This window comes from Erythrolamprus reginae, chromosome 5 (genome assembly GCF_031021105.1).
Source record: "Erythrolamprus reginae isolate rEryReg1 chromosome 5, rEryReg1.hap1, whole genome shotgun sequence".
Taxonomy (NCBI): domain Eukaryota; kingdom Metazoa; phylum Chordata; class Lepidosauria; order Squamata; family Dipsadidae; genus Erythrolamprus; species Erythrolamprus reginae.
Window position 1 is genome coordinate 54,833,943 of NC_091954.1, and position 15,496 is coordinate 54,849,438.

Genomic DNA, 15,496 nt, shown 5'->3' on the forward strand with positions numbered 1-15,496 from the left:
ACAGAGGACAAGCCCGTCCCGGGCCCGCCAGAGATCATCCATCAACACAACCAAAGCAGTTTCCATGCTGTAGCCGGGCCTTAATCCAGACTGCTGAGGACCTAGATAATCGGCTTCTTCCAAGGACTGCTGGAGTTGGAGCGCCACCACCTTCTCAACAACCTTCCCCATAAAGGGAAGGTTGGAGACTGGATTGCAGTTATTAAGCATGGCTGGGTCCAGGGAAGGCTTCTTGAGGAGGGGGCACACAAGTGCCTCCTTATAAGAAGCAGGAAAGGACCCCCTCCCTAAGGAGGCATTGACAATCTCCTGGACCCAGCTCCGTGTCACCTCTCAGCTGACCGAAACCAACCAAGAGGGACACGAATCCAGTAAATAGGTGGCGGAACTCATAGCTCCAATGGCCTTGTCCACTTCATCAGGTGTCACCAAGTCAAACTCCTCCCAGTCAGATGGACAAAGACGTTTAGCCCCAGTCACCTCAACTGACTCATTGTCAGCCAATACTGCTATACAATTGGAGTTGAGGTCTGCCTGGATCTGAGTGACTTTATCAACGAAAAATGAGTTAAATTCCTCTGCCCTGCTCCCCTGATTTAGAAGGGAGTTAAATTCCTCTGCCCTGCTCCCCTGATTTAGAACGGAGCGGGTCACCCTAAACAGATTGTCTGGGATTCCGCTGATACAATCAAAACGGCATGGTACGGGCATCTTGCCGCCTTGAGCGCCACTTTGTAGGTCTTAATAAAAGCTCTTACAATAAATCCGGGGAACTCCACCAACCCGGCCACCTCCTCGAGCAGCACAGGCAGGGCTGTTGACACGCAGCTGGGAGGCAGGTACATGAGTAACAAGCCCACCTGAACCCCTAAATCCAATTTCACAAGGAGGGACTCACAATCCGCAATCTCAGGGGCAACGAGTCTACGCAGGCAAAGGTTCTCCTACAAAAAACCTACACTGGAAGGAACCAGGGGAGGAGCTGATACCTGGGTCTGACGATAGTGGGGAAACTATGGAAATCATTGAATAGACTGTGTGTGAGTACTGTAAGATCCAGTGACACTCTGAACAAATGGGACTATCTAGTGGTTTCTGTTCTTTGCAATTGTGGTAACATTGCAGACAACAATACATACCTGCCCCTTGTGCCCTGATCGGTGTATACTTGAGGAATTCATGGTAGCATTACAGAATGCAATTCTAGCCAAGATTTGTTGAACTTGTACATATTTCAATCTTGCATTCTATATTTTATTTCATATTGTATGTCTTACTTTAATTGTGATGGTTCTAACACAAATAAACAAACCAGCCTTGTATTCTATACAAAGGACTTAAAAAATTCAAACACGGAGACAAAAGTGACTTGATGTTTATTATAATATATTGAGATATATGTTTATAGTAAAATATTTAGTGCAATATACTGTATTACAATGTTACCTTTTAGTTACATGTCACCAAAGAGATTCCAACTAAACTTAGAAAAAGGATAATGCACATTTCCTGCTCTGTAAAAGTTCTCTTTAGGATTAATATGCTGTGGAACTGTGAAGGCGAATAGCATTCATTATATTTCAATGCAGCTTTCATAAATTTTTCTGTCTATCGTGATGTAAAAGAAAAATAAAACAAACTAGCTTTCAGGTTCCTTTGTAGAGCTTATCTTAATTCTCCATTCCATCAGAGCTGAATATCAGTTTTATATTTTAATATGAAGTTATTTAAACCTTCTTTGATGTTTTTGTATATGGTGATACTTTAGAAAATGCCATTGCTTGATTAATATTATATTTGTGTGCAGTGAGAGACGAGCTTTACATTGCTTATATAAACCATGTTATATAGAGAGATAAATGTGTTCTATTTCTATTTGTAAATAAAAAATAAAAAATAAAAACTATATCATTCAAGCATTGCCAAATCACATCACCCAAGTTTTATTTATTTATTTATAGAGCCTCGGTGGCGCAGTGGTTAGAGTGCAGTACTGCAAGCTACTTCTGCTGATCACCGGCTGCCAGCTGTTTGGCAGATCAAATCTCAGTAGGCTCAAGGTTGACTCAGCCTTCCATCCTTCCAAGGTCGGTAAAATGAGGACCCAGATTGTTGAGAGCAATGGGCTTATTCTCTGTAAACCACTTAGAGGGGGCTGTAAAGCACTGTGAAGCTGTATATAAGTCTAAATGCTATTGCTATTTGAAAACCTCTGCAAGGTCAGTTTGAGTCTACACATAATTAGTATTTAAAAGACATGGACACACTGAAATGCTAAGGAGATTGCTTCCAGTAAATGGATTTTTGGACTTAATATTCTTATCGTGATATTGCATAGAAGGAAATTCCACTTACCTAATATATCTTGATGGAGGTGAAAGTCTCACTGAAGAGAGATACAATACCAATTTTTGTTTTAAATCCTAGATTTTGTATATGAGCAAATGTTAGAGGAGTTAAATATGCCCAAATCCAGTTGAATCAATAGATTTCAAGCTTTCTTTGTATCATAAATCAGTGAAATATTAAGAGAGTTGGAGAATAGGGTACAGAACAAAATCTGCTCAGCCATAAATCTCAAAGAGCAACATTGTTCTTATCACCAATCTTCCCCATTAACCTTTGTTATTTTTATGAGGATAAAAATGAAACATCTTCATGCGTGCCACCCTGAGTTGTATGAACATGGAATTCATATAATCAGCATATCGGCATATGGAAACATAATAAATTATTATGATCACAATTAATCTTCCATTTTATGTTTATCTAATTACATAATAACTAATTATCGAGCTTCAGTTTGATGCAGTAATACTAGAAACTAGGAGATTGTGAGTTCTAATCCCAACTTTAAAACATGAAACCAGTTGAATGAGCTGGCCCAGTCACACACTCTCTCTCTTTCTCTCTCAGCCCTAGGAAGAAGGCAATAGAAAAACAGTTCTGGAAAACTTTGTCAAAAAAAATGGCAGGGACTTGTCCAGGTAGCCCCCAGGAGTTATGAATATTTAAATTGAACTTGGATTCCCACCATTTTGGGATGGGGGTTTCTGGCATTAATCTACACTGACACCAGATGTAATAGCAAAGAAATGTTGTGGACCATTTTACCCTGTAGTAGCTCAAGCATCCTTTATTTTTTTACACTTAAATATCAGATAAAACATATTGCCCATTTGTATGTGTGTATGCTTTTTCATGTCAAGGTACAGGTTGTCCTCGACGTACAACAGTTCAGAGTTACAGTGAAAAAAGCGACTTATGATTTGTTTTTATACTTACCACCATTGTAGCATCCCATGGGCACGTGATCAAAATCCATACTCTTGGCATTTGATACATATTTATGACAGTTGCAGTGCCCTGAAGTCATGTGACCATCTTTTGCAATCTTCTGACAAGCAAAATCAACAGGAAGCCAGGTACACTCAAATGTGTCACTAATTTAACACCTCCAGTGATTCACTTAACAACTGCAGCTGGAAAGTTCATAAAGTGAGGCAAAACTCTCAATTAACAAAATTTTGGGCTCAATTGTGGTTATAAGTTAAGGACTACCTGTACTCTAGCTTTTACCATCAATTTATCCTTTAGCATTCATTTTATGCTGAAGTGTTTGGGACATAATTCAAGATGTGCTTTGGGAGGGAGACTTGAATGGACTTAAGGGGATTTATATCTGCGTAAATTTAAAATGCGGACGTTGATCAGTTCCAAGCCACACTGACATATGTAAGAGTAAATCCCCCTGAACACAATATGCCTTCTGAGAAATGTACCTAATATTGTTTTTTCTACTGGCTCCCAGGATATTTGTAGACTTGACTTTCTCTTCCTGCTCTTCAGTAAATGTCAAAAGATCTGTAAATATTGAGAAGCTTATTTGAGTTTTGTTGTTATGTGTGCACAGAGATAAAACTTAAGATTTTTAAAATCTCGTTTGCATTTTTTAAAAGATTTGGGGATATTTTGGGAGGGGGAGATTCTCTATATAAGTAGAAACTGTGAAAATATCTGACAGTTCTCTGCTAGAGCCATCTGTCATGTAGTTTTGACATATGTTTCATTTGTTTATTCAGGACTGAAGTGTAAATTGATACATTGAAGTAATGTTTGGCTTTAGCAATTAGCGAGTATCTACAAGTACATGGCTGCACCAGTGGTGGGTTATTATTATTATTATTATTTATTAGATTTGTACGCCACCCCTCTCCGGAGACTCGGAGCGGCTCACAACAAAACAGACCAGTTCTTAGAATCAGAACACCTGCCAGCAAGAGGCTCCACCCACCCACCTGTGCATGTGCAGAAGCATCATATGCAACCAGTAGTAAAGGGTTTTAGAACCCACTATTGGGCCCTGCGCACACTTTGTGGCAGCATGTTTGCTGGGGCTGCAACCTTAAATACATTAATTTAATTAGTTTGCCCAACAAATGGCTTTTAACCCTATTACTGTACTTCAATTCCTGTAACCCCAATTACCCTCACTCTCCAACAATATGGACAAGGTAGGGGGTACTGAATTAAGTTGCTGGTCCTCATGAGCATAGATGAATTTCTTCTGAATTAGGTAGAATTGAGAGTAAACCTTGCCGGGTGAACAAAGAGTTGGATGAAACCAACCAACGTGTTGTGTATGTGTGAGGAAAGTTGGTAGGATTTTCCATGTATGACCATTCCTTTGAAATGGTCCTTTCGTCCTTTTGGACAAAAAACGCGCCTTGCCACAACGCGCTATGAGTTCCTGGCCAAACACCAGGTGCCAACGCTGCCCCACCCCCTATAGTCCTGATGTCGCCCCAGCAGACTTCTTTTTGTTCCCAGACCTGAAAGGAAAAACAAGTGTTTTTCATCCATAGAAGAGATCCAATCAGCCGTGACAAAGACCTTGCGAGAGATCCCCGAAGATGCCTTCCAGGGCACATACTGGTCATGGCAGAGTAGCTGGAAAAAATGTGTAGAGACCCAAGGACAGTACTTTGAAAAATTTTAAGTGTTTGTGCAAATCTGTTCAATAAATTACTTTTTTAAAAATAATTGCATTACTTTTGGAATGCACCCTGTAAGTTTAACTGCTATAGCTATGTGTTCCCTTCCATTTTCACAAAAAATATTAACTTGCCTTGTTTGTTTCTGTTATCAATATTTTGGAAATTAGAAAAAAAAGTATGCTACAGCCAACTACCTGCAGCAAGGACGCTATCCCATATAATTTAGGTTGATATAATTCGTAAGATATTTGCTTTGCTCTTGAATGGATAATTTAACTGCCTGTGACATTTATCCAATACTTGATAGCAACAGTCAATGCAAGCCAGCGGGGAGTTTACCTTTGAAACAGCTGAAGAAGACTCAAGAACATTGCGCATGCCGCCCCCCCTCACCCTGGTCAAAAGGCTTTCTCCCCGAGATTGGCTGCTTTGCTGCCTTGCGCACCTGGAAAAGGCGCGCAGGCTGACGGTGGGGAGGGCGCCTGAAAGTTTCTTTCCTTGGCAAACGGAAAAGGCAGGGACGCGCTCAAGTGGCAAGGGGGGGAAAAAGTGGGGGGGTCGCTTTCCCGCAAAAGCGCTCGCTTGCTGGGAAGGGTCTACACAAGGACAGGAGAGGAAAGACAGTCCTGAGCGCGAATCAATTTCTCCAAATCCACGGCTCCTTTGGCTTACAACTAAACCTCCATTGAGATTCCTTTTCTTTCTTTCTTTCTTTCCTCCTTTCATCTATCTATCTATCTATCCATCCATCCATCTCTGATTTATAACACCGCCTTTCCTTCCCCGCCCGGTTGGTATTAAAGCTCCCTCCCGCGTCCACTGGCGAACGGACGTGGCTTGGGGTTTTGGTTTTTTGTTTTGGTTCTGATGGCGACTGTCTGAAACCCAACCGAACACAGGCAAAACTTTTGGGAGACGAGAAGCCTGCGCGCCTTTGCCTTCTCCGATCCTGCCCCCGTTCAGTCCAGCGGAGGAACTTCACTCCCGGGGAAACGAGAGCGGTTTTGGCTGCGCGCAAAGAGCCTGCACCTGCTGGAGCACTTTTTCCGGCGGGATCGAGAGCCCCGGCCGTTGCGCGTGTCTCTTCGTCCAATAGAGGGGGCGACTGGAGCGTGTCGAGAAACGCCGGCGGCGCTACAAAAAGGCTCCCCCCCCCCGCTTCGGAGGCTTCGGTAGGTCTGGCCGCCTTTGTAGTGCCTTTCTCCGATCGTCGAGCGCCGACCCAGCTAATTGAGCGCAGACCCTGAAAGGCTGCAGGTTTTGGGAGAGTCCCCTTGGAAAGGCACAGGGACCCCTTGGGCTAACCCGGGAGTCGCCCGCAGACTTGGAGGCGGCTGTAAAGGAGACCGGCGGCGGGTTGTCGGACGGCAGCGGGAGTGGGAAACCAACCTTTGGATCGCTGTTCCTCCCCCTCCTCCCCCCCTTGGCTTTCTTGGAGTTCCTGCTGTAGGGAGACGTTGCCCCCTCCTCCAACCCCGAAAAAGAGGCTGGGGAAGCGCCAGCTCCGAATTGCGCTCCCGCGCTTCAAGTGGGAAAGGCTCGCTTTCGTTCCTTTCTCGCTTTTATTGCGAAATCGACCCTTCTGCTTTCCGGGATCTTGGGATGTAAACCTCCTCCATGTGAGAAAATCCTCGCCTTTCGCCTCGCCTCCCCCTCCTTTTTACAGAGCAGCTGCTCTCTTGCTTTTTGCTCCCGGTGGACGGAAGAGAGAGAGAGCGAGAGAGAGAGAGGAGAGGGTGGGGATTTCTTTCTTTTTCCTCCCCCCCTCCCTTTAAAATTCAATGGATATGAACTTGGTGGCTTTGGAACCTTGCTGGTTTGGAATATCCTAGGTGGTGAGATCGCCTTCTGGAGCGACGGAAGCAAGTTCATTGGAGGAAAGGATTTGTCGAGGAGCAAGATGCCTCTGGCTACCTTCTACTTCGTGTTGCCCTTAATGGGTAAGTGGCCGGTGCGTTAAATCCTTGCTGTGTGGACTCCTGTTCTTGGCATTGTGAGTTCCAAGCGGTGGCTAATAGCCGATTGATTGTCTTGGAAAGACGCGGTGGACTTGACAGTTTTTACACCAATGTTTGCAACGCGGAGAATGGATTTCACACTGTAATTCAGCGCCTGCTTACTTGGCTATGTGGTTCTCCTTGGGATTTAGTTGGGCTTACTTCTGAGTAGAACTTACACAGGGTGGTGCTGTTTGCAAAAGATATGCCGCGTTTTGATTTTAAAACTGGAAATAAGTTGGAAGTAAAACTTTCCAGGAAATTCATCTTTATTAGAAGAAAGTGGGGATTGCATTATAAAATGTATAGTTGCATCCTGCCGGTTCTGAGCTATGGCAATAAAAAAAAGACTTCTACCTCCAGTTTGCTGTGGCTTGCAAAATAGATATGGGGTGTGTTGGAGGACACACAGGCCAGTTTGTTTTTTCCTTTCCAGTTTATTGGAAAGGAAATAAAGAACTAATAGATAACCATATTGGTTGTACCAAGAACTCTGGAGGAAGAGACTGGAGGAAGAGGAATGTGAAAATCTGGTTGTTTTTAAATCTTTTCAGTGGAAGATATCAAAAGCCTAGCTTTTTTAAAAAAGCAGCTGAAGTTTGAAAGATTCCTGGATGTTTAAGAATATTGTTCTCACTGAAGTTCCTATAACACTGTCTTTAGAATTGAATTGAATTTATTTGATTTCTATGCCACCCAATCCTGTAGAGCATAAAGGGGGTGGTTTCTACTGTGAAAGTTAACTTCCACAAATGTACGTGTTTTTCAAAGAAAATGAAACTTTGGGAGAAAAAGAATAAATGGGAGTAATAGGTGAAATGGCTTTATCTTACACAGCTGGTGTATTGATTTGGCAATGACTTTAAAAAAACATTCAATTTTTAAAAAATTCCTGAAGAGGAAGAGACATTAGCCTTCCATTTGCCAAGTTCTTTTTTGTGTCTTTGCTATCCTGAGAGCCAAGCTCCCTCTGCCTCTCTTCCTCCTCCTTCCCTCCCGATCCTTGCAATTATTGTAGTTTTCTATATGTTCTCTTGACTGACCTCGCAGGGGTTGACAGGTTCTCTTTTGCTCTCTCTGAATGCAGAAGTACTCTTCTCGGCTGAAGTGAGTGGGCTGCTTGGAGGAGACCATCTGGATTGTGTGAAAGCCAGCGACCAGTGTCTCAGGGAGCAGAGCTGCAGCACTAAATACAGGACACTGAGGCAGTGTGTAGCTGGCAAAGAGAGCAACTTCAGCCGGGCAGCAGGCCTGGAGGCAAAGGACGAGTGCAAAAGTGCCATGGAAGCTCTCAAGCAGAAATCCCTCTATAATTGCCGCTGCAAAAGAGGCATGAAAAAGGAGAAAAACTGTCTGCGTATTTACTGGAGCATGTACCAAAGCTTACAGGGTACGTGGTTGTCATACACAACATCCTTCCCTGCCTCCTTCCTTCCCACTGCTAGAAAGGAATGCCCTCTTTCCTGCCCCCCAGGTCCTCCATCAGCTGACCTTGTAATTTTCTTTGTGCTCTTTGGCTGCAGAGGGAGGACCACTGATGCCACCCAGCCAGAGCAGCTGTTGCTGGTGCTGTTTCCTATTGTTGAAAATGCAAACTCAAAATATTTTTTTCCCAGAAGGGGACTCTGACCTTTGTAAATCAAAGTCAAAAGGGGGAGTACATATCTGCAAAGAGGTTGAATTAGGAACTTCCCCTCCTCCCCAGCAGAGGCCATCAGCCTTTGTTAATGAAATCTAAAGATGGGAGATTGTACAGGCCAATTTCTCACCTGTGAGGTCAAATTGAAATCACACCTCCCCTAGCCAAGCTACCCAAGACATTATATCTAACAGCAGCATCCTTTCCGTGGTGTGGGAGTAGATGAATTTTGGGGAAAGCTTCTTTAATAACATGCTGACATCAAGCCAATGAAAAAAAATTATAGTCATTGTTTCCTGAGGCAATCGGGATCACCAGAATATGGCTCTTGTTTGAGAATTTAAAGTTCAGCTATGCTATTCTTGTTATTCTATATGTCTTACAAGAATATCTCTTTATATCTGTGAGGCTCAGCTGAATCAATATTTGCTGCTGAACAAAATAGTTTAACTTTGGATTATTGACTGTGACTTCCTACCTAGGGTCTTTCATACAAGTGTCTGAATGCATTTTTATTTCTCAGATTTATTATACTCTGCTTTATCCATTTGTATCTCAATGCAGTGGTTTTGGGCTTATGTGATAACATAGGCTGAGAAAAAAACAAGTAGCTAAGCCTGTGATCTCCATTGCTTCAAGTAAAATGGTGGAATTTTTGTCCCAGGTTGAGGAAGGCTGCTGGCCTGTATCTCACATATTAAACAGATGAGTTTTCCCACAGAATTCTGTAAACACCCCTACATTTTGCATAGAATGTCAAATTTAAGATTTTTTTGAGGAAAAAAATTGTTGTGATTTTCATAGATGTATGGGTGAGTTTGTTTCCTTAAATTTCTGGCACCCTCTTAACTAAAAAAAGTGTTCCAGGTGCATTGAATGCAGTTAGATGTAGATCAGAGGTGAAATGCTACCGGTTGGGACTGGTTTGCCTGAACCGGTAGTAAAAAAAATGTTACCAATTGGGGTAAACTGGCATATATGACAATCAGCTGTGCTGTGTGATCTAAATTAACTGGAAAGCAGGATTTCCTGTTTTCTAGCTAATCTAAATCATGTGACGCAGTTGAGTCCCCCACTCGCTATTCTACTTACCTTTGTAGGCTGATGGCTTCAAAATTCTCCTTTTCCAGTGCTCCACACTAATGTCTTTGGTACGCCTGCGTGTGCAGTGCACATGCGTGTGCAAAGTGGGCCTGAAGCAAACAGGTTGCAGACTTCAGAGGATTTCACTCCTAATAGAGATGTAGATCTAAATCTATTTGGTTTACAAGAGCAGTTGACAATACCATCTCTAGAAAATGATTATTATAAATAAAAGATCCCCTGCCATTTTAAAAAAAAGTTTTTTCCTTCTTTTAGTATTATTGATTTGATTTCTGAACTACCTATAGTTTGGAAATAAGTACAAAGTACTTATAATATATAATAATGATTGAACTTCATAGTGATGAGTCCTTGAAGTTTCCCCCTTATCTTTAACAGCTACAGGCATGAAAGAGAAAGCTTAAAATTCCTTCAATTGTAGTTTCTGTAGGATTGTCACCAAAGAAACGAGTGAAGAAGATGATATGGTGGGATGGGAGGTCAGATAATATTGGAAAGTAGTAATAATTGATTGCATTGTCATGTTTGTTGTTGAGAATAACCTGGAAACCCTAGGAGTGTTGTGGTTTAGAAAATGTTTTAAAAACCCTGAAAGAAAGAAAGAAAAACATTTTAAATTGTTTTTAGGAAATGATTTGCTTGAAGAATCACCTTATGAACCAGTGAACAGCAGGTTAACGGACATATTCAGGCTAGCACCAATTGTATCAGGTAAATGGCTTATGTTTCTTCTACAGAACTGTAGAGTGGCCAGAATTGAGCATTTTAGGTGGAGTGATGCATTTTCTATGGTTTTATAGTTTTAATAAGTCTGGTTGGAATGAAAAAAAGTTATAATCAAGACTACAAATAAAATATATCAACCTAGTCTATTATTAATTCTGCAATTTGATCTTATGCAAGTTTAATCAAAAGCAAAGCCCATTTTGTAGGATGTGGTTTAAGCAAATTAAATTTAGGCCAAAGCTGTAAACTCTCTTGGCTTTTGGTCATTGTATTATTATTGTTCCCCATTGCTTTTGTTATTATGAGACTTGGAGCAAAACCTAAGGGTTCTAACACATTTATTGGTCTGATATCAGTGCTTGATTATTTAAAAACCTAGAGCCTATGAGTGCATATTCTTGTTCAATTACTGTAATAGGAAATGATTGCTCAGATGAGTAAAACAAAAAGTACAGCCCAACAATAGCAAGATACAGCATATGACATCAATCCAGCTGACAAGTCATCATGTTTTCTGTGAAAGCAGCCTATACATTCATTTGTGACTGATCTGATGTGCATGCTTATGTGGGAAAAAGTCCTATGTCAGCTATATTTATAAGAAAAGATGATCTGTGTTCTATTGTTCGTAAATGACATTATAGTATAAATGGACTGCAAGACTCATCTACAATGCTTCCAGCTCTTTTACATTGTTTATGCATTGTACTTCCAAAAGAAATTTTTAAAAAGAATGTGGGGAGTGAGAAACTAAATATACCTGTAGGTGGCAATCTGATCTTCTGCCTTTAGAATGTACAATGCAAGATCTGGTTGCTAATGTAACTGGGGCCGATTTCTTTCATTGACATCAGGGTAAATAAGATGATTATTTCATGTTTAGATGAGGAGGAAATGGGAAATATTTTCTTATTTTTTTTCTTGTGAAGTTAGAAATAAATCTTCATTGAGGTTTACTCCAATACTAGACTTGATTTTTTTTGTCCTTTGATTCATTTTGCTTTCATAATTCTTCCAAAGTATTATCTTGGACAATTTGTGTTATTCCAAGGCAAAGTGAAACTGGATCTTATTTAAACTTCCACATTTAAATTGCATTTCTGGGGGATCAGAAAGATAAATATTTTAAATCCCAAGTTAAAGCCAATTAGGGACTGTATGGCACCTTCAAAATCTTGCCTTGTAATTAAATATAATCAATATATCAGCCAAGCTTGCATATTTGCACTTTAAACTCAGCTCCTTGGTGAAAAACAGGAGCTCCAGCATGCCAGGACAAGTGGCCTGGAGAAGAAATTGTTTTTTTGAAGGCTTTCCAAATAGGTACTATTACTATTTCATCTGAATTGGCTGATGTAAACTTTGCAGCTAAGCTTTTAATGCCCCTTTAAAATCAATTTGAAATCATTTTTTTATCTGCCTTTCAGAGCTAGCTTGATTGAATGTGAGCTTTTCTGGCTCAATTGTTTTTTTCCCCCTTTTCTTTTAACAAGGCAAGTGTGTTGCTTTCTTTGTTTCGCCATCACCTCAGTCATTAGTTGTTAGATCTTGTTAGATCTCATAACTGCCTAACCTGCGTGATCTATGTATGCAGCTGGAAGTAATGTGTTTCTTTCTGGTATTCCCATATATTCAGCAGTAGGATTGGTTTTTGAAAGTACATAGAAGTTTCTTTAATTTAGAAAATACTGTGAATATGAATCACTATTCTAATGCACCAAAAATATTGAACATTAACAGTTGTCTCCGAATTAGATTCTTACTGTGTTAATTTATTGATCTGCTGTACTCTTTCTTTCAAGCTCACTGGGTGCATAGCCAGAAAGAAGACTGTGTTTGAAATGTTAGCTTTTTACTAATTTGATTAGTAAGGTTGCTTAAGGCAGCAGGGTTTCTATCTGCCTAATCTGGTCAATGTTTACCTTGCATATTAAATATACTCAAGACAGTGTTTTCTCTTGTCAGAGTTATATATGAGCTTAACCGAGGTCAGATGTTGGTCTGTTTTATATGACCACAATTTTGTGTGTCTCCCATATGGCTTTCTTTACACAGTGAGACCAAGCTTCTGAATAATTTATTAGATACAAGTTGGAAAATCTCAATAACTCTCTCTGGGTATTTTGTAAAAGAAATAGTGGACTGGTGAAAAGCAGTGGTTCATTTTTGCTTCATGTATTTTTCAATAAGCAACAAGTTATATGTTTCTAGACTCACAAAAATAATGAGAATGACACTTTCCATATTTGCATAATTTTCTTCTTTCCCTCATTTCTTTTCTATGAAATTGTGCTAAGCTAAGAGAGAGGGAGAGATAGGAGGAGAGTTATATGATCTAAAGGGGGAAACAGACAATGAAATAATGTATAAATGGTGCAAATTAAGATATTGGTGCATGTACTATTAAATAGAAATGTATGACTGTGTTTTGTTAAGAATTAAGGTATATGTATGGATGTATTTTGGAGAAAAAATAAAAACTATTTTAAAAAGGAATTGGTAAGTTACTGTAGCATACTTATGAGAATTACTGATTTTTGGTATTAATGTTGGAAAGTATCACAACTGACAATGGAATAAAAGACAGCCATCTTTTTTAGCCAGTGGTATAAGTAGCTATCCAACATCTTCTTAAAAACTTCCAATGTTGGAGCATCCATAACTTCTGGAGGCAAGCTGGTCCACTGATTAATTGTTCTAACTATCAGGAAATTTCTCCTTAGTTCTTGTTGTGTATACTCCTCCTGTTCAGTGTGGGGATTTTTCAGATTCTGATTCAGAAAGTGGTTATGAATTAGTGGTAGGGCCTGATTTAGAGGCAGAAGAAGTAGGAGACCAACCACAGGACGTTTCTATGGGTTCAGGTTCAAGTAAAGGAGAAGCAGATTCTAGATGGGTAAATCCTTATTTCAGACGCTTGCAGAGGCGAAGAGAGCAAGTGTCAGGGAAGAAATATTAAGGAGAGGAACGGGTTAATTAATTAAGTAATTAATTTGTTACATCCGGGTGTCAGAGGAAGAGAAGAGTTGAGTCGTCAATCTGCGTTAAGAAATATGGAGGTTTCTTTCAAGCAGCTCTGAATGTAAGCTATGCCTTGTGAGCTTTTTGCCTCTGGGCTAACTCTAACTAGCCATAAATCTTAGAATGACTTGTGGAATGTTTTAATGATTTTGATGTTGCCTTGCATACCGAAGTTTAAGATAAGAGATTAGCGCTGCGTGCCAAGATGATTCAGTGTGGAACAAAGGAAAGAAAAATAAAGATGATGTGGTGTTTTACAAATATATGCATTTAGCAATCCTTTATTCCAATTATCAGAGCCCTTAGCCAGCGACCAGAACAGTTCTAAGTTGCTTCTCTTCTTGTTTAGTTTCCACCCATTGCTTCTTGTTCTATCCTCAGGTGCTTTGGAGAATAGGTTGACTTCTTTGTGGCAACTCCTGACATATTGGAACACGGTTATCATGTTTCTCCTAGTCCTTCTTTTCATTAAGCTAGACATACCCAGTTCCTGCAACCACTCTTCATATGTTTTAGCCTCCAGTCCCCTAATCATCTTTGTTGCTCTTCTATGTACTCTTTCTACAATAGAAATACTGTACTCTTTTTACAATTTTTTTTTTTACAATTTTACAATTTTTTACTCATAAGTTCAAGAAAAGTATCTGCTGTTCAGCCTACTTATAAATGAACTGAAGAAACAGTAAGAAAATAGGATTATCACATTTGCATATGACAAAAAGATAGGCGAGAAGCAAATACTGTAGAAGACAAGATTAAGAAAGATCTTGACAAGTTGGAATAATGAACAGAAACCAATTGTAAGTCCTACCTTTGGGTAGGGAAAATCAAAGATACGAGTTTGTAAAATTAGGGTAGGGGACCCACTCGCCAAAATATATGAAAAAAAGTAATATGGCTGGGTTGGTATATCACAAGCTGCATGTCAATTAAGAATGTGATTGCAGAAAAGCAATTGTGATCTGAATTTGCATGAACAGATATAGTGGCAAGAACCAAATAAAACACTGTCCCTCTCTATTTTGTATTAGACTATTAGACTCTCCTACAATGCTGCGTTCAGTTTTGGGTACTGTATTTTAAGAAGGACATTGACAAACTGAAAAATGTCAGACAGGTACAACCAATATGAAAGGGGAATGGGAGGAAAAATCTATGAGGAACTGTTGCAAACGCTGGTTATATTCAGTCCAGGAAAAAGGAAACAGCAGGGAGGCATGAGAGTTGTCTTGAAGTATCAAAAGGTCTGTCATGTTGATGATGGGATACATTAGTCAGTGTTCTTTATTGCCTTTAAATTACAAAGCAGTAGGTTTTGGTTATAATGGAGGATACTAAAGTTCAAATTCCTGTTCCAGGCAAAGGTCAGAATAAATGCTCTCCAAAATTCTATAATTTATATTATATTCCACTATATTTGTATCGTTGTATTGTCTGATTCATTGAGTCATCGTTTCAGAAATATTTATTTATCTAAGCAAAAAACAAATATCATGGGAATGGGCAACAAAGCATGGGAGTGGAAATGACTTCTGACTTCCTGCTGGCTTCCCAGTTGACTTTCTTTACGGGAAGCTGGCAGGGGCCATTTGAAATAAATTTATAAAATTTCAGTCCCACAGGAGTAATGCGACCTGGCTGAAATTTTACAGAATTTCAGGTATGTGGTACTGTAATCACCTCAGAAGAGTTCATGCTTCCTGCTAACATCTTCATTAACTTGTGGAAAGCAGACGGGAAGCATCCTTCTTTTCACATATAATATGGAGTGGCACCATTTCACTCTCTCAATATCCTCGATTGTAAGCAGGGACCAGACGGAGGCAGGAAAGGTGGAGATGGCGCTCATGATGATCATGTGATTTTGGCCAATAACAGAATGGAGGTGCATTATAACTGAAGTAGCCACAACTTGTCAAATTTCAATTCCATGAGATTAACAATTTTAGGATTTTGGATGCATGCTGTAAATGATCCCATTTGGGGTATACAGTTATCCCTCGATTTTCGCG

At 40.1% G+C, this 15,496-nt stretch overlaps 1 protein-coding gene across 2 annotated transcripts in view; it reads left to right on the top strand.

The window, feature by feature from the left end:
* Positions 1 to 6,162: 6,162 nt before the first annotated feature.
* GFRA1 (GDNF family receptor alpha 1) overlaps positions 6,163 to 15,496 on the top strand; it is a 341,102-nt gene continuing 331,768 nt past the window's right edge. The window contains exons 1-3 of one of the 2 annotated variants that reach the window (XM_070752647.1): positions 6,163 to 6,937; positions 8,082 to 8,384; positions 10,365 to 10,448. In XM_070752647.1, coding sequence (XP_070608748.1) covers positions 6,898 to 6,937; positions 8,082 to 8,384; positions 10,365 to 10,448 — 427 coding nt within the window. In that variant the 5' untranslated portion in view covers positions 6,163 to 6,897. The remainder of the gene's footprint in view (positions 6,938 to 8,081; positions 8,385 to 10,364; positions 10,449 to 15,496) is intronic. The other variant, XM_070752648.1, reaches the window with a different exon arrangement.